This window comes from Mustela nivalis (genome assembly GCF_964662115.1).
Source record: "Mustela nivalis genome assembly, chromosome: 12".
NCBI classification, from domain to species: Eukaryota; Metazoa; Chordata; class Mammalia; order Carnivora; family Mustelidae; genus Mustela; species Mustela nivalis.
In genome coordinates, this window is record NC_139031.1 from 22,286,724 (window position 1) to 22,304,417 (window position 17,694).

A 17,694-nucleotide genomic window follows, 5' to 3' on the forward strand; every position below is an offset into this window, starting at 1 on the left:
ACGTACCCACACATGCTAACACGCATGTGCACATGAAATAAAAGTACAAATTTTTGTGAAACAGAAACTGTTTACTTAGGGAAAATGGGAATTCAGATGAAATGGGGTCAGGATCATCTCTTAAGGTTTTCTGTTATTTTTTCCTCTTTTTCTCTCCCGCCCTCCCTTCTTCCCTGTCCCCTCCTCTTTTCACAAAAGTGAGTAGAAATTTCTCCCACTCTTCCAACATTTTTCCCACCTCTAGAGTTGTTCCAACAAGGAGGAGCCTGTTCGTTTTATATCATGGTCACATCAGTAATACTGGGACCTGCCAGGGCCAAAATTCATGCATATTCCCAGCCCTGACCCTATCCAGTCTCTCAGTCCATTTCCAGTCCACATTGGGGTTATCATCAGCCTTGGAGAGAAGAGCCAAAATTAGGGTGAGTGGGATATAAATGTATATTCTAAGTTTTAGGGTTTTTTTAAAAGATTGTTGTGTTTTTTAGTTAATTTTTCACCCACAGAAATGAGAGAAGACAAAAAAGAGGGGATTATGGGGGAAAGTGTTTACAGGGCTAACTGTATTTTACTAAAAAAAATGTGGAAATTATTTGACTTCGTTGTGGGAGTGAGGCGGGGGAGGGAAGCCCAAACCAGATCGTACTGTTTTAATGGAGTTGCAGCCCTGCACAGGCATTAGATTTGAGGGCACTGTTCTGTCTGGTGTTGTAGCCATCTCAAGAACAAATCAACAGCAACAACAACAACAAAAAAAAAAGGAAAGAAAAGAAAACAATAAATTTTTAAAATTTAATCAGTGTTTGTTTCTCCTTCCTTTCACTTCCTCAGAGCTCTGAAATGATGGCTAGACAACGTGAGCGAGCAGTCTCAGCCCTTACCTGGGAGACAGCTGCAGATGGAGTTTAGACGGTGGGCCCTGCCCTTGATGCCACGGGCCCTTCATATTTCGGGGGAGCGGCTCTTTCTGCATCTTTTAGTTCACCCTAAAACTCCTCATGCTACATTTTATCCTTCCATATAGCTCCCATGGGTCCCTGAGCATGTTAAACAGAAACGTGCTGCATGTATTCTTTCTCAACAGTCGCCCAACTAGACTGATTCCTAACCCACTGAGTGCAGAATTTGGTCTTCGAAAAAAAGAAACCTGTATTGCAGTATCATTGACATAGAATAAGCTGCACGGATTTCAGTTCAGTAGTTGATAAGCTTTGACATAGGATACACCCATGAAACCATGAACACAATCAAGATAGTGAACATACCTTTACTCCCAAAAGTTTCCTCATGCCTCCTACCATCCTCCAGTAGCCACTGATCTGCTTTCTGTTACTGTAGATTAGTCTGCATTCTCTTTAGTTTTATATAAATAGGATCACACAGTATGCTACAGTATTGGGTTTTGAGCCTAATAAGCTTGACTGTGGAGCTCTGTAGAGTATTTGGAATCAATGAAACAAATGTTTCTGCATAACATCAGTTGTACTCAGAATTTGATCTGGACAGGATTTTAGACTACACACAATTAAAGACCCACGCCCTTACTTCAGCTAGCTTCCTCCTAGAAAGCAAAGCCAGTCAACGGAGTGCTTATGGAGCCCCACTGACTCATCAGCCTGTAAAGGCAGGCCCTCCTCCTGTTGTGGCCCTGGAGATGGAGGGTGGGTGCTAGGGGAAACAGGGCCAGCAAATACCAGAAATAAAGTCTGGAAGAACAGCATGGAAGCAACTGGTACTGGAAAAAGTAAATAGCTGAATCTGTTTCTCATATTTATTAATTGAAAAATACATAAAATTCTACTTCTGCCTGTGTTCTTAGACTCTCAAGGAGGAGGTAGCTGCTGGCCTTAAGGATCTGGTATGATACCCAAGTGCCTTTCTCAGAGGGAAATGTGAGGAAGTGAGGCTCAAACTAGGGGACCCCAACATCGGGTTAGACCCATGTCCTGGTGAAGGGGCATGATCCACTGTACTTGTCTCTTTTTGCCTGAGGAATTGGGGGCAACCACAAGAGTGGGCCACTAGGGGACAATTCCCTCTCAACTAGGCCCCCAGGGTTGGTGGAGTTAACTTCTCTGCTCACTGGGGCTAAGAGCTCAGTTCCTCCAGGGAGAGCAGAGGAGAGGCACATAGAGGAAGATAGCCCTCAAAGCAAAACTGGCTTCCAGCTTCCCTCAGGTGCTATGGGAGAGAGCCTGGAGCTTGGACCTTTCTTCCCTCTCCTTGGTGCAAATCCCTTTCCAGAGACCCAGGTAGAGGGCCCTGCAGCTGGTCAAGTGCCCACAGGGCCCATCATACCTTCACATGAGCCCACACAGCCACCTGGGAAGCCTGCGCCAGTCCCTGTCTGCAGTCTCATTGTTGCATGCCAGCTGGGTGCATAGGCCAGGCCCCCTGGCCAGCACTGAGGCCTGCCACGGGAGGGGCCTGGGCCACCGGCTGCAGCTGCTGCTGGGACAGCCAGATGTGATGGAGCTCCTTGAACTGCTCCACCATGCGGTCTTTGAGGTCTGGGTTTGAGATTTGTAGGCGGATACTATCAGCTGACCAAGAAAGCTCCCCTGAGAACATCTCCAGCAACAGCCGGGCTGCTACAGGCACCACCTGGGGGGCAAAGAGGAACAGGGAGAACCTTGGCCGGACGATCAAATCCAGTTGTTCCCAAGGCATCCACCAAGGGGCAGGTGGACTTCATCCACCAGGAAGAAGGGGCACCAATTTCTACTTCATAATAAAGGGCAGCTCCAGGCTTTGATTATCTCTGGCTGCCAAGTCCACACTGCCCAGGGAGGCCTAAACCTCTATCCACCCTAGGGCAAGGGCTGAGCCCCAGGATTCCCCCAATATTCAAGCTTGAGAGAGGAAATGGTGGTCTACCTGTACGGTGATGAGCTTCTTCTCCCGGGGTTTGCGGTCAGGCCACTCCTCCCCAAAGCAGAAGAAGATCTCAAAGGGCGGCGGGGTGTTAGTCTGGCCCTTTTGGAACAGGATGAGCTCTACAGCAAGATCAAGAGCCTTAGAGGCTAGAACCATGCACCTGCACAAGAGAAAGCCCCGAGGAATACGACGCAATTTCTCACCATTGAGAAAATGCTCCAGGCTGAAGAGCTTGGTTTTGACCTCCCGCTGGATGGGGTTGGGGTGTGAGCTGTGGGCCGAGGCGCAGGGCCCGCTCCAGAACACCTTGCACTGGCACAGGCGGATGGCATACAGATCTTGGCCTTGAAGCTGGAGTATGAGCCCGCGGTCGAGGACGTCCAGCAGCTGGTTTGTGTAGAAGCGCTGCTTGTCGCTGGGGATGTCCTCAGGGCTGGGGAAGCGTACTTGCTCTAGGCTCACGGGGCCGAAGAGCTCTACCTGCTCCTGGGTAGCCTCCAGCTGACTGTAGAAGAGCCGGCAGCCCTGTGGGTTGCTGATGGTGAGGGCCCGGGGTGGTCGCCCCCGGTACTGGAACTTGATCTCCAGGTCAGTCACTGTGGGGCAGAGGGCAGGCCCAGCCAGTCTGTGAGCCCCACACCTCCTTGTTCTGCAGCCCCTGACTTACTCTGTCCTCTGCTCAGCAGCAGCCAGCCCATCTAGTCGGCTCTCCCACTTCCTTCCCCCCGACCACCCAGGGAGGGCCTGGCTTGAGCATCTTCGCCCTTTACTACCCTTCTTGCAAACCAACCCCCCAGGCCCACTTTACCCGGCCCAGCCCTCCTGAGGGTCCTTACGAGGCAGCATGTGGGGGCTGATCAGCAGGTCAGGCAGGAGCTGTTGTTCACCCGTGGGGGGCAGGCCAGCAGCAAGGGGCCCAGGCTGCAGGCTTGGGAGGACCTCAGGGAGAAGTTCCCCAAAGCCAGCAGGGTTGCCAGGGGTGGGGCCCAGGAGGCTGGGGTTCGGTGCAGGAGGGCCCAGCACCACAGGTGGCTGGAGAGCAGGTGGCCACTTGACCTCCTCTTTGGGTAAAGAATAGGGCGCCACGGGGGGGCCAGGTTGCACGGCTTCTACAGAGGGTGGGGGCAGGCAGAATTTTAATGCCACTTCAGAGAACGTTCCTCCCAGGCCCACCTACTCTCAACCCTGGGCACCCACCCTGCAGCCTCCCATCAGCCCCCTCCCAGGAACTGAGGGGACCTGCAGCTTCTCCTTATACTAGGCCCCCAACCACACCCCCCTCCCAGCCCCACCTGTGATGCTCAGGCTTGGTAACATCCTCTGGAGCTGAAGGGAAGATCCAGGCAAAGGAGGAGGGAATAGGCCAGAGAAAGAGAGAAGGGAGGACAGGTTAATGAGTTGATCAGATGCTAAGGAAATAACCCACGAGAACCACACAGGCAATTCCCCGGTGTTCAGCTCTGCAAGGCCCGACCCTGCCTTTGGCCCCAGCTCTCTGAACTCTCAGCGCCGTGGTGTCCTCATGCGCCTTCTAAGGTAGTAGTGCCTATTCAGCCCAAGGAGGGTGTGCCAGACAACATGTGGGCATGCTCTGTACCAACAAAACCCCAAGAACAAACCCAAGGGAAGAGCTATAAAAAGGGCAGCAGAGCCCTGGAGGAAAGGGACCGCTTAACCTGAAAGCAGAGCAGGACAGCAGAAAGGCCCTAACAAGACCCACCACATCTGCACAGGCGGATGCCGCCAAGAACGGTCCTGAGCTCGCATTTTCCTCTTCCTCCACCTCCTCCTCCTCTCCCGCACCAAAAGTGTAGTCCTCACTGGGCTGTGACTCTGCAGGGCAGGGAGAGGACACAAAGCAAGGGAGTCAGTGGGGGAGGAGAAGGAAGGCCACCAGGGCTCCGTAGGACAGCTCCGGCAGTGAGGTGAAAGGCCACACAGCCACCAGAAATCGCTAGGGACCTCCCTGACCCCATGGCACTCAGCTCCTCAGGTCTCTAGACCTACACGCTCTGGAATTAAGAGCCAAGAACAGGGGCAAGCTGAGGAAGACAGACACAAAGCCCAGTCTGTGCCAAGTCATTCAGGGCCCCACCACAGGGTCCATCACAGGCCACTCCCAGGAACCTGGGGTGTCACGACTTCGAAGCATGTCCCTCACCACTGCATCCTGGAGGGGCCCTGGGCCTTCCTTAACAGCCTCCTAGGGAGCCCGCACAGGGCCAGGCCTAATACCTGCAGGAGCGGAGCCATTAGAGCAGACCTCGTAGATCTTGTAGGGCTGAGGCGGCATGTCCCGGGGTCCGTCATAGATGAGGCGGAAGTCACGGCTCTTGTTAAGGGCACAGCGCAGGTTGGCCTTCCACTTAGCAGGGTCTGCCTCATCCACGCCCTCTGTGTACTTGCCTGTCTCCTTGGCCCAGGCCTGAGGCAGGAAAAAAAGATAGGCAACCACAGAGAACCTCTGTCCTTGCCAAAGCCCCAGCCCCTCCTGGCTCATGGGAGTCACTGCTGAGTGGTGGGAACTTCAGGGATACACGGAACCTGACCTGAGTCTCCCCCTGCCAGGTGGGAGATAGGACTCCAGTCCTTCCCCGCCCTCAGGACTCCGACAAAGGAAAGGAAGTACCTAAGGACTTTGAAAGGCATTTCCTTCACTGCTCCTGCTAGGGTACATATAGGTAGTCTCTAAGGAGGATGATGCCACATGGTGCATAAGAGCATGGGATCTGCAGGGGGGTTGGGTTGGAATCTGGAAACAGCCAACCACCAGCTGTGTGCCAGGGGCACGTCACTTTGCCTCTTTTTGCCATAACATCCCCATCACAGTGCCCACCTCACAGGGTGGTAGTGAAGACTCCAGGGCCCACAGAGCTTCCAGAACTGTGCCTGCATTTCGGATGGGCTCCATACACCTTAGCTGTTGGTATTATTTTGGGGGTAAGTTGGCTGATAGCAGGATTACAAATATTTCTTCCCCTTAACCTAGCAATTCGACCTCTAGGAATTTATCATCGGGATACAGAAGCAGCCACACAAAATTCTGCACCTACGAGGTTTCTCACTGCAGCACTATTTGTAAAAACAGAAGACCCCAAACAAATGTCCATCCATGGGAACTGGTTAAATTACAGCCAATCCTTAGAATGGAATACTGGGCAGCAAGAAAAAAAAAAAAAAAAAGAAGATGTTTTCGATATCCTGACATGTTGTAATCTTCAAGAAATAGGAGATACAGAAAGGTACATCTACATCTATGATTTTGTGAAAAGCAGTGGCAGGGGGGAAGATAGGTACCTATTTGTGTGTATGCACAAAAATCTCTCAGGAAGGATGAACTAGAAAATGACAATACTAATTGCCTCTGGGGAGGGAGAGGGTAGCTGGAGACTTTTTTGGGGTGGGAGGGAGATTTTTCTTTGCTGCAAACCATATTACACTTTTTAAATTTTGAATTGCGGTACCTATTCAAAAATAAGAGACAGGGGGCGCCTGGGTGGCTCAGTGGGTTAGGCCGCTGCCTTCGGCTCGGGTCATGATCTCAGGTCCTGGGATCGAGTCCCACATCAGGCTCTCTGCTCGGCAGGGAGCCTGCTTCCTCCTCTCTCTCTGCCTGCCTCTCTGCCTGCTTGTGATCTCTGTCTGTCAAATAAATAAATGAAATCTTTAAAAAAAAAAAAATAAGAGACAGATTTGAAAAGAACCTTCAAAGGGTAAATATCAGCCTGCCAAAACAAAGGAAAGCATATCAAAATCTTAAAAAAATAATAAGGATTCTCTTTGACCCAGCAATGTTGAATACCAGGAACTACCCCCAAAGAAATTCACATGAGATCCACAGTGGACAAGTGTTTAGAGGAGGGTACAGGGACGCCGGGACGCCAGAAGGAACAGAAAGGGTCCAAATGCCGGGTTTGGATAACTTAACTGCTGACCCCTCCAGCAGTCGCTGAAAGTGACGTGACCTTCGTGGCAGAGGAAAGCTGGTTCTGATGTTGGCTGGAAAATGCAGGATGCAAAACAACGATTTCATGTTTTAATTTTATCGACGCACATACAGAAAAGTGCAAATGCAGTTAGCTCCTCGTGTTCCCATCACGGGGGCAATCTGTGGTTTCCATTTAGATCCAACACGCACCAAACACGCACACTGCACCCGTACTCTCGGGTGGTAAGAATGAGACAAGAAAAGGGAGGAGGCGGAAGGTCTCCTGGGGGGACCTTTCCATGTCCATGTTGCTCTGGGCAAGAGGTTAAAAAAGACACAGCTGGGGGTAGGTTAAAAAAGACACATCCCCGGGTCCGAGCCTGGGGTCACCTACAGCCAGGCGGCCAGGAGAGGTGTCAGTGTGAGATGTTTGGGGATCCTCTTCAAGGGCAAGGGTGCCCCGGAAGTCCAGGCAGTCACCCCCACCCGGAGCTTACCTTGAAGATGGTATTGTCTCCGTCCTGGCTGGGGCCGTGCCGCGTGGCATGGCGCCACGGGATGCAGAAGAATTTCCTTTCCCCATTGATCCACTGCAGCCCTGGGTACTGGCAGCTGTTCACCTGAGCCACCAGCCACGGCTTCAGTCGCACCCGGCGGGGCGGAGGGGGGGCCCTGGAGGCAGGCTGGTTCATGGCAAAGGGGTCTGTGGGAGAAAGAGGGGGTCATTAGTCAACAGAAGACTTGCAGATAGACGCGCCCTGCAGCAGGAAGATCGGAGGCCGGAGTACACGGGGGTCCAAGCCAGGGATAGTATGGCTTTTCTCTTTCTCCCAGCACTGGGGGCTGGAGTGTCTCCCATCTGCCCGGATGCTCCCAGCCAATTCCTTTTTCCAACCATCAACCTCTTTGTCATAGGGTCACTGTGTCTGTGCTTTGTTTTTGAGGGTGGGAGGGGAGAAGGGGGTTACAGAGAGGGGGGGTGCTGTGCGTGCTCCCCCCACCCCAGACATGCTGTACCACGTGGGGCATGGACTTCCCAGCTGCTGTGAGGCTGGAAAGTCACAATGGTACGGAGCTGCTCCAGGGCTAGGTCGCCCACAGCTGACGAATGACTGACATGCAGGGACCAAAAGCCAGCCCCCTTGCTTCGGGTGGAGCAAACCAGTGCAGCCCATTCCACCTCTTTCCTCAGCTTCCCTCCTGCGCACCCTGCCTCCCTCCCTTCCCTTCTGCCCTTCCTCTCTTTGTCCTGAGAATTCCCTCGCTCTGTCACCTTCTAGGAAACCTGGCTAAAGAGCAAGTCATAGTGTGGGAATGAAGAGAGGGTTCCCACACCCGTTCCTCAGAACTTCCTTTCCTCCTCAGTTTCCCCCAGGACTGAAGCTTCCCCACATCTGGATGTCTTGAGAGAAATCCCATCAGCCCCCTTGGTCTACCTCCTGGTCACCAGGATAGGGGCCTTAAGTGGGACTTGAGAAATATCAGCTAACTGATATACCCCAGATGCTGGAAGATTCTATCCTCCAGCTGTTTCTTCCCACCACCAGCCATGCTGTCTCTGGGATCCTCCTCTGACTCAGAGTGGGGTGAGACCAGAGGTCAGAGGACGGCCGCTGGGGCTGTGACACAGGCAGGGATCTACAGTGGGTTGGGCCTGTCACGGAAGGAATGGCTGAAGGAAATGGGGCCTCTGGGTTGGTGGATAGGGACCAGAGCTCTCCGTAACATTTGTGGTTCCAGCATGGGACAAAAGGACTAGGGTTTGAGTCAACATCTGGACAGCCTCCATCGGGGCAGACTACACCCAGATCGAAAAAGAACTTTATAACAACTAAAGCCATGGAACTACTAGGGTAGGCCTGGGAGCAACCAGTTTCTGGGGGTACTCAAGCCCAGGGGGACTTCCTGGCCCACTTTAGATGGGAGATTGGAACAAGACGATCTCTCAGGTGTGGACCCTATCATTCCAGGCTTGCTTAGAGCTCAGTTCCCCAGAAATTCCCTCCCAGTACCTTTTGGGGCTGGAGTCGCTAAGTGCTACCTTCCCGCTGCGAAGACGTCTCCATCCACAAACCTCTCCTCACAGCAGTGCCCAGCTCTGGGCTAGGACAGGGAGAGTGGGAGAGCCCCCAGCCCTGTCCCCAGGCCTCATAAGACTGGTGGCTCAGTTCCCCTTTCTGAACCAACCTCCACCCAGTCCCAGGGGAAATGAAAGTGGCCAGACAAGACAACGCGGAAATCTGACTCACTGTGAACTGGGGGAGGGAAGATACATGGAAAAATTGACATTGGGGTCCCCAAGACCAAATTCTCAATCCCTTACCCTGTAGCTCATTCCCCAATCCCCAAGCCTTGCTGAGGGTCATTATACGTTTGGTGCGGTTCACAGCACTGGGTTAGAGCCTCACCCACCACAGTGCTATTTATAGTTCCCACCTGTGCCCTCTGCCCAGCGGCCTTGGTCCTAGAACAGACCAGTGATAGTCATCAGCAGCTGTCAATTGTGGCTAAGTGAGAGGAAATCTCTCTCGACCCTAAGGAGAAGGTAAGCTACCCTGACGGCCAGACTTCCACATAGGCCCACAGCTGTGCCTGGGGTGGTGGGAACTGGGAGACCAGAGAGGGCCTCCTCCTCTGCCCAGGGCAAGGAGGAAGTCAGGGTGAGTTCTGCTGCCTAGCCTGGCCCAGTGGGGCTGTTCAAGACAAAGATTTTGAAATTACTCATGTCAGTAGGGTACAATCGCTCTGGGCAGCTAAGGAGCGGGGTATGGAGAAGAGGCTGTCCTAACAAGTCTGGCCAGGGCCAAGGGAGGGTGTCGGGCATGCCAAAGAAAGGTCTTCAGCCTCAGGTGCACCAGGATCAGGCTCAGTATTTCCCAAACAGGCTGCCTCCTGCCTAGAGGTGGACTTAGATCTCAGACTATCCTAAGGCCAAGAGTTCTAAATTTCAACCCTGCGTTGCCTCCAGGTAGAAACAGTCACCTGCACTCCCAGGGGACCTTGAAAGATACGGCACACCTCAGAAGGCCCATGTTTCACCCCCTCCTCCCCTTGCTGTGAGGACTTGATTTTTCAATAGACCGCAGGCCCGGCCAGTTCTGCCTTCTCAGAGGTCTGGAGACTTGGGGTGACTTTTCTGCAGCCCCCAGACCTAGGGTTTGTGCCCTGGAGAGTGAGGAAATCCAGAAAAACCGGCACCAGTTTCCATGGAAATGAGGGAAGGAGGGGCGCCTGGGTGGTTCAGTCGGCTGGCTGAGCTTCTGGGTTGAGCATCTGCCTGTGGCTCAAGTCATGATTCCGGAGTCCTGGGATTGAGCCCCATATGGGGCTCTCTGCTCAGTGGGGAGCCTGCTTCTCCCTCTCCCTCTGCCTGCTGCTCCCCCTGCTTGTATGTGTGCTCTCTCTCTCTCTCTCTCTGTCAGATAAATAAATAAAATCTTTAAAAAAAAAATGAAGAAAAGAGTTGAGGCTTTTGAGGATCTGAGGAAGCCTTTATGGGTGAATTGTATAAAAGTGAAGCATCTAGAGGAGCAGCTCAGGAACTCCTGCTGAGGTGGGGAAGCCCCACAATTCACTCCAGAGCCCTAAAATTCCAGGAGCCAACCACCCGAGGAAACTGCAACATCGTGATGACCAGGGTCTGGGACCTAGGAGGAAGCTGGGCAGCCCCCTCGTGGGAAGAGTTTCAAGCCCTTGCCACCTGTGGAGTTTGTCTGAATCACAGTCTTTCCGCAGACCCCACACTAAACCCGGGAGAAGGCAAAGGGTTCGCTGCACCTGGTATGACCCTAACCCCACACCCTCAGGGTGGGTTGACACATCCCGAGCCAAGCCGAGGCTCTGAGGCAGCAGATGCCTCTCACGGCTTCCTGCAGGGGAAGGCCGACGTGCAGGGGGAAACCCCAAAGCAAGGCCTTTAGGTACAAAAGAGTGGATTCCCGGTGCCACCGTAGACTTGACAGGAGTCTCCACGCCCGACCGGATAGCTCCAGGGAGGGCGGGGACTCTACCTCTGGCCCCCACTGCACCTCTAGCCTCCTCCATCGGTGCCGCCTGCGTCCTGGCAGGTCGCGGACACTTATCCTCGCTCTGGGCGTGGGCTCGGGGTCGGGTTCTGCCTCGTGAGCCCTCCTCCAGCCCATGGCGCCCCCAGTCTCTTCCCCACCCTTTCGTGCCCCCTCCCCCGACCGCCTAGAGACCCCTACGCATTGCGGGGAGGAGGTGGGGAACACCTTCTAACCGCGTCGCGGCCCCAGCCATCTCCCCTTCCCTCTACTTTCAGACTCTTGCTTGTTTTGTTCCTAAATTCGAGGGAAGGACGTAAAGAAACTCGTCCACGAATTCTCCCCAGGCTTCTCCGCTAGGAGAGTCAGAGCCTCTTGTCCGTCGCGAGTCAAAAGACGGCGCCCCTACCCGACACCATCTTCCTACACGCTCTGCCCGAGTTCCTGCCATTGGCCTTGAGGTCCTGGGACGACGAATCCCTGAAGCCTCATCCTCTTAACCGACAGGGTGGCTGCAAAGCGCGCCGAAAGGGGGACTAGGGACTCGCCCCTCTAAGACCCAAGCCAGACCGCCGTGGGGCGCCCTGGCGCTCTCCATCCTTGCGGAGGTAAGGAGAGAAGAGCGGAGCTGACGCCCCTGCATTGGTGACCCCACCGCCGCCCCGGCCTCCGGGCTCTCCCGGCGCCTGCGGGACGGAGGCTGCGGGTGCGGCGCATCCCGCGCTGATCCGGACGTAGGAAGAAGCACCTTGGAGGCCGCCAGACCCGAGGGGCGCGCCCTGCAGTAGGCGCACCCCCACCCCCACCCCAACACCCCTCCGGAGCTCCACCACCTGGCGGAGCCGGACGCCGACCCCTCCCGCGCTCCCGCCCTGCCCCAGTCCCCCGCCCGCCGCCGGCAGGTACCGGGAGGGCGCGGAGAGGAGCGCGGGCGGTCGGGACCTACCTGTCTACGTGCGCCCGCGTGGCTGCGCCCGGGACCACGGACCGGGCGGCGGGGCCGAGCTGCGCTCTCCCCGAGCTGCGCCCGCCTGGCACTTCCGCATCACCCGCCCCCGCCCCTGGGCCGCGGCCGCCTAGCCTGGGAGCGCCCGCAGCGCCCCGCCCTGCCCCTCGGGACCACCCTGCCCCCGCCCCCCACCGGGCTGACTCGCGACGGAGGGCCCCTGAGCGTCGGGCTCGGCCGGACTCCCCTGCAGCCCAAGGCCTCCCCAAGGAGACGCCAGGCAGACTACTGGGCTCCTTCCGCAATCGGGAACTGCGAGACAGTCATTTACCAACCCCAGATCCCCTCCTCATGATGCCCAAGTGCACCGCACGGCTCGGGAACTTCCCTAGCCCGCGCCCTTCGCCCTTCGGGAGCTCAAGATCCGGGCAGACACAGACCGTCAACAGAGTGCAAAGGAGCGCGCCGCAGGGCCGAATGACAGCTCGCGGGACCTCGCCCCGCCCGCCCGCGCTCCTTCGGGGGTCTCTCCCGGGCCAAGCCGCAGGCCTACCGGTGGGCGTACATCCTCCTCCACGTGCTTGCAGACAGGGCTCCTCAAGCCACTCTGTCCATTTCTAAGTCTCAACCTTCGCACCTGCCTGCCCCAGCTCTTCCTCTCTGGTCGCCTTAGGGACCTCTGGGGTGAGTGCGTGGTCTCTCGTCCTGAGGGTCACACTTAGCCCTACTTTGGCTGTCTACGTGCTGTCCTGAACGTTTTCGGGTTCCATAAATGGGTCTCACCAACTGAACCTTCATATGTCCCGTTCTTCCTCCTGAAAGCCTTCTTTGCTTGATAATGACTGCTCTCGGAATTTTGTTTCAGCATCATCTCTTCTGGAAAGCCTACCTCAACTTCAGCTCCTTGGTCGGGTTTCTGAGCTCCCAAGCTCATCCTTACTGGCTTCACTTAAGAAATTTTTATTTTAATGTCTGATCCCTATTGGAATCAGCTTACTCAGGGACCATTTTTGTCTCTTCATTGTTTTCTATAGTAATTTTTATTTTTCAAAAAGATTTTATTTATTTATTTGACAGATAGCACAAGAAGGCAAAGCAGTAGATAGTGAGAGGGAGAAGAGGGCTCCCGGCTGAGCAGGAAGCCGAATGTGGGGCTTGATCCCAGAACTCTGGGATCATGACCTGAGCCAAGGGCGGATGCTTAACTGACTGAGCCTACCTAGGTGGCCCTATACTAATTTTTAATAAAAATATTTTTAAATGAAGAAAATTTCCCAGTTAATTGATTAAATTTTAGATAGCAACTAAAATATATACATTTTTAAAGATTTATTTATTTATTTGACAGAGAGAAATTACAAGTAGGCAGAGAGTCAGGCAGAGAGAGAGGAGGAAGCAGGCTCCCTGCCGAGCAGAGAGCCTGATGTGGGCTCAATCCCAAGACCCTGGGATCCTGACCTGAGCCAAAAACAGAGGCTTTAACCCACTGAGCCTCCCAGGTGCCCCAAAATATATACATTTTTGATAGTATTATTTGCCTTTAAAAGTTCAGAGGTTCCTATGTTTTCCCCAAATCCAGTATTAGCTGATGAATCAAAACTTTGACCTTTCCCTCCTCTGCTTTTCCCTCTAGGAATGCCTGGGTTGTTCTTCAAATCTGTATCATTACTTACTGTGTGGTGTCTTTTTTTCATCTTTTCTGCATCTCTCTCCCTTTCCCCCAACCCCCAGCCCTAAAATAAATTGGAAATATAATTATGTGTAAGTATTTTATTATTTATATCTGCTGAGTATTTTGCTCTCTTGTGTTTTTGAAAATTTAAAGCGTGGATGGGAAAAACGTGGATAGGTAGATTGTTTTGTATTTTTCTCCTGTAAAAATGAAACTACCATTAAATAGAAAGTGGCCACAAAATGGGAACCCTTTTCCACTGGAGATCAGTTACACTCGATAGAAAAAATATTCTATGTCGATTCAGAAAATATATCTGGATTAATAGCCACCAAGAGACTTATTTTATTGTCAGATGTCCCACACACAGTCTGAGGGACCATGAGATTCTAGGATGCTGCCCCCTGCCCCCTACGCACTGTCCCTTTTGCTCAGGGGAGGTCCCTACTCTTAGAGACTCTAAACTTCGTTAAGAAGTGTGCAGGGGCTGTGGTTGAGGAAGCTCACCACACTTGAGCAGGCATCCATCTCTGGTGCTAAGTGACCTCAGGCAGGTTCTATGAGTCTCATTCTCTGTCTGTGAAGGGGAGAAGAGGTTACTGAACTCACAGCATTGGTATGAGGCCCCAGTGACAGGGGTAATGCAGAAGCTCTGCTCCCTTGGGACCAAGGGAACCTCAACCAAGAACCACTCTGGGCCAGAGACATGGCCTTGGGGGGAAGGGGCAGGGGCAGAGCTCATCCTTCAGGTTCTTCCAAAACAGAAGGGTCCCCTTGCCGCCCCATGCTGTCTGTGGTGAAGCAAAACCAAAAGAGAAGTGAGGCTACCCCAAGACCATGCAATCACTCCTGGCCCCCCAGCCCCACCCCCACACCCCCAGCAGGCCCTGGCCACATGGGAACAGGGAGACTTTGCCTCCACAGCCCTAGATATGTGTCCAGGCCCCTCACTCCCAACGGTGAGCCAGCCCCTGCCCCCACTTCCCCTGAATGGGGTGGCGGATTGAGGGTGCGGTGAGAGGCCCGATTCCGGTAGAGGCCAGGGAGCATGGGTGTGTGGGTGGGGGGAGCCATGTTACCAAAGGGAACTGAAAGAAGCCTAGTGTGACTGGTAGGGACAGAGGACAGAGGTGCAAGGCACAGTAGGACAAGAACCACCCTCCCCCCAACTCTGGAACTGCCCCTTTCAGTGCTGGCCTATGCGAAGGATGGCTGCCTTTACCTCCCCTCCAAGAGACCCACCCCCTCAGCCTCAGCCCCTGGGACTCCCCCAGGCTCACCTGTCTCATGGGTACCCCCTGTTTCTGGAAACATGTTGACTAGATGTCAGGCCCTGGAGTCGAACAGGTCTGAGGCAGTCCCTGGTTCAGCCACTGAGGCATTATGTGACCTGGAGCTAACCACAGACTCTTGGAGCCCCCATTTCCCAGCTGTGAAATGAGGATAACATCTCTGTCACAGGTCAGCTTCGAGGCCTGACTTCAGTGAGTGCCCAGTGCTTCCACGGGCCAGCACAAAACAGTGGACAAGCCCCCTGCCCTCCTGGAGCTTCCATTCTGTGGAGGGAGAGCAAAAGTGCTTACATCACAAAATGAGGGGTCCCTGCGGGTCACTGTTCAGGCGGAGCCACTCTTGGCTCCTGTAAACATGCATGTGGTAGCCTTATTCTGGGCCATTCCCAGGAAGGCCATCCTGGGGGGGCCTCCCCATTTCTTACCAACTGTCACCCCCTCAGAGCTTTCCAGGGCATGGCCTGCAAGTCCCCCACAGGGCTAGCACTGTCATATGCACACCCCTAGACCTCACGTCCGCACGTACCCCCGCAATCTGCTGCTCTCCTCCTCCTACGGCCTGAGGTCTCAGGAGCTGTGCTGTCACCATCCCAGGTCCTGGCTCTCTGCTCCCTTGGCCCTTCTAAGAACAGAGGCTACTTCCCTTTTCCTTTGTGCTCAGCACTTTCGCTCGCCCCGACCCCTGTGGCAACCTGGCTTCTGGCCCTCTTCCATGGACTCTGCTCTGGACCTCGGTCCCACGGTGCAAGCAGGCTCTGGAGCTCCCAGGAATAGCTCAGAAACTTCCAGTTTCCACATCTCTTTCTTGAATAAACTCTCAGATCCCAGGGTAACCCTAGTGTCTGGATTTCTCAACTGCTCACTCATTATTTATTTATTTATTTTAAGAGAGGGCGAGAGAGGGGAGGGGCAGAGGCAGCTGACAAAAGAGACTCTTTTTTCTTTAGATTTTATTTTATTTTTTTTGACAGATAGGGATCACAAGCAGGCAGAGAGAGAGAAGGAAGCAGGCTCCCCGCTGAGCAGAGAGCCCCATGCGGGGCTCCATCCCAGGACCCTGGGATCACAACCTGAGCCCAAGGCAGAGGCTTTAACCCACTGAGCCACCCAGGCGCCCTAACAAGAAAGACTCTTAAGCAGGCTCCATGCCAGCCTGACTCAGGCTCCATCTCACAACCCTGAGATCATGACCTGAGCCCAGATCAAGAATCAGACGCTTAACCAACTGAGCCGCCTAGACGCCCCTCTCAAATAAAGGTTCTTCAAATAAAGGTGGTGGAGACTCTCCTAGCTCAGCTCAGTGCCTTAGTGTGGTCCCCTGCCACTCCCCAACCCCCCACCCCGCCATCAGAGCTGCCCTGCCTCTCCGTGTCCTCATCCTTGGTTCTCCCTCGCTCACATCTTCCTTCTAGACTACCAGGATGCCTCGCCCAGACATCCTGATACCACCCCCCCACCCCTGCCGGCCATGATTCAAGTGCTCAGAAAATCTGCTGAACTCAGCGTTTCACTCAAACCACTTCCGTCCCCACAACTGGGCCCTGTCAGAGAAGGGATGAGGACTCCCATTCTGCACCTGGATAAGAAGGAAAAGAAAGAGGAGGCAACTCGAGCCTTCTAGGCTCCTGCACTGTGAACAGCTGGCTTATGCGGACGGAGGCCACTCGGCCCCACAGGTCTGAGTTGTGGACCTCAGTGTCCTCCCTTGTCCCAGACAAACCTGGTTGATGCCCAGAGTCTGTAGGTGTCCCCACTGGGGACAGGGTTCCCATCCAGGAGCAGGAGGCCCACCTATCATTGGTTGGGGTTCAGGAGGCCCGACAGTCAGGCTCCAGTGGGCTTACCAGCCAGATCCATCTGAAGCCCCTGGTCCTTGAAGCCAGGGCTTGGGATCCTGCCTGGGGCAGGACTGATGTCCTTTGGGAGGAGACACGAGGAGTCAGTTCTGTCCAGGAGGTCAGGGTCAGCCCAAAAGCATGGGGGCGCTCCTCAGTTCACATCAGGACCTCAGGGTGGTGGGCAGATGACAGAGGGTGCAGGGGTGGCTCTGGGAATTCAGAAGAGGGGCTCTCTGGCCTAGAGCGGCTGAAGCAGGAGGTCCTGGGAGGGGCACAGGGGCAAGACCTTCCCCCTACACGGCCTCTCAACACTTCACCGTGGAAGGCAGCTGTCTTCTCTTCGGCCTTCTCCAGGCTGGGCGGGGGTTGTGGTTGTGGGCTGAGCATTTCCTGCTTACGGTGGAGGGAAGAGTGCGTGCTCTTGGAAGCCAAACAGAGCTGTGGGAACTGGTGCTGGGTTCCTGCCAGCCAGGTCCTCCTGGGCTACAATTCCGGGGGATGGGGGGGGTCAGGCCTTTGGGGGGCCCTAGGTGGGGTGTCCCTCAGGCTGCTCTACTGCTCTGGTAGCTTCTGATGTCAGGGGTGGAAAGTCAAGAAAGCAAGATTGCTCTAGTGCCTGAAGGGCCCTGGGGAGCTCACTCTGCTCTGGAGAGAAGGAGGCTGGCTGCCAGGCCTCTCTGGAGGGGAGTCTGGGGGCTGGTCTTACCAAGCCAGTGCTGTAGAACCCCACTGGTTCACAGCCCTCCAAGCCAGGAGCCAGAGGGAACCCCGATGGCCACCCAAGTCCCCATGCTGGGCCAATTAGAGCCATAGGGGTGCTGGTGGGCTTGCAGGATCCAGGTGTCTCCACAGATCTGGGCCAGCTCAGGCCATGTACATCCTGTTTCTCTCAGCCTGTCCTCCTCCCTCTTTCTGGGGGCAGCACTTGGAAAGCTGCAGGGAGGCTGACATGGTTTCACAGCTGATCTGAGGCCCATCATGAGAACAGGAAGACAAAAGAGGTACCTGCTCAGGCAGGAAGGGGCTCACAGGGGGCCAACACCCCCCCCCCGCCCCAACTCACCAAAAAGGCTTTGCTTTGCAGTAGCAGGTCACAGAGTGGGCAAGAGGACAGTGAGCCCAGGGATCCTGAGTCCC

The 17,694-nt window shown here is 54.6% G+C and overlaps 1 protein-coding gene across 8 annotated transcripts; it reads right to left on the reverse strand.

The window, feature by feature from the left end:
* Positions 1-1,757: 1,757 nt before the first annotated feature.
* On the reverse strand, positions 1,758-16,913 carry IRF5 (interferon regulatory factor 5). 8 transcript variants are annotated; one of them, XM_082694038.1, is made up of 10 exons: positions 16,564-16,904; positions 14,708-14,983; positions 7,303-7,508; positions 5,113-5,302; positions 4,598-4,710; positions 4,170-4,203; positions 3,714-3,986; positions 3,081-3,473; positions 2,878-2,996; positions 1,758-2,604 (listed from the first exon to the last, which is right to left on the reverse strand). In XM_082694038.1, the coding sequence occupies exons 2-10, from the start codon at positions 14,739-14,741 to the stop codon at positions 2,356-2,358; spliced, it is 1,611 nt and encodes a 536-aa protein (XP_082550164.1). In that variant the 5' UTR covers positions 14,742-14,983; positions 16,564-16,904; the 3' UTR covers positions 1,758-2,355. The 8 variants fall into 8 exon arrangements, with proteins under 8 accessions (XP_082550164.1, XP_082550167.1, XP_082550165.1 ...); XM_082694041.1 differs by having other exon boundaries at positions 14,708-14,857; positions 16,564-16,867; XM_082694039.1 differs by lacking the exon at positions 16,564-16,904 and adding an exon at positions 15,246-15,327.
* Positions 16,914-17,694: the final 781 nt, after the last annotated feature.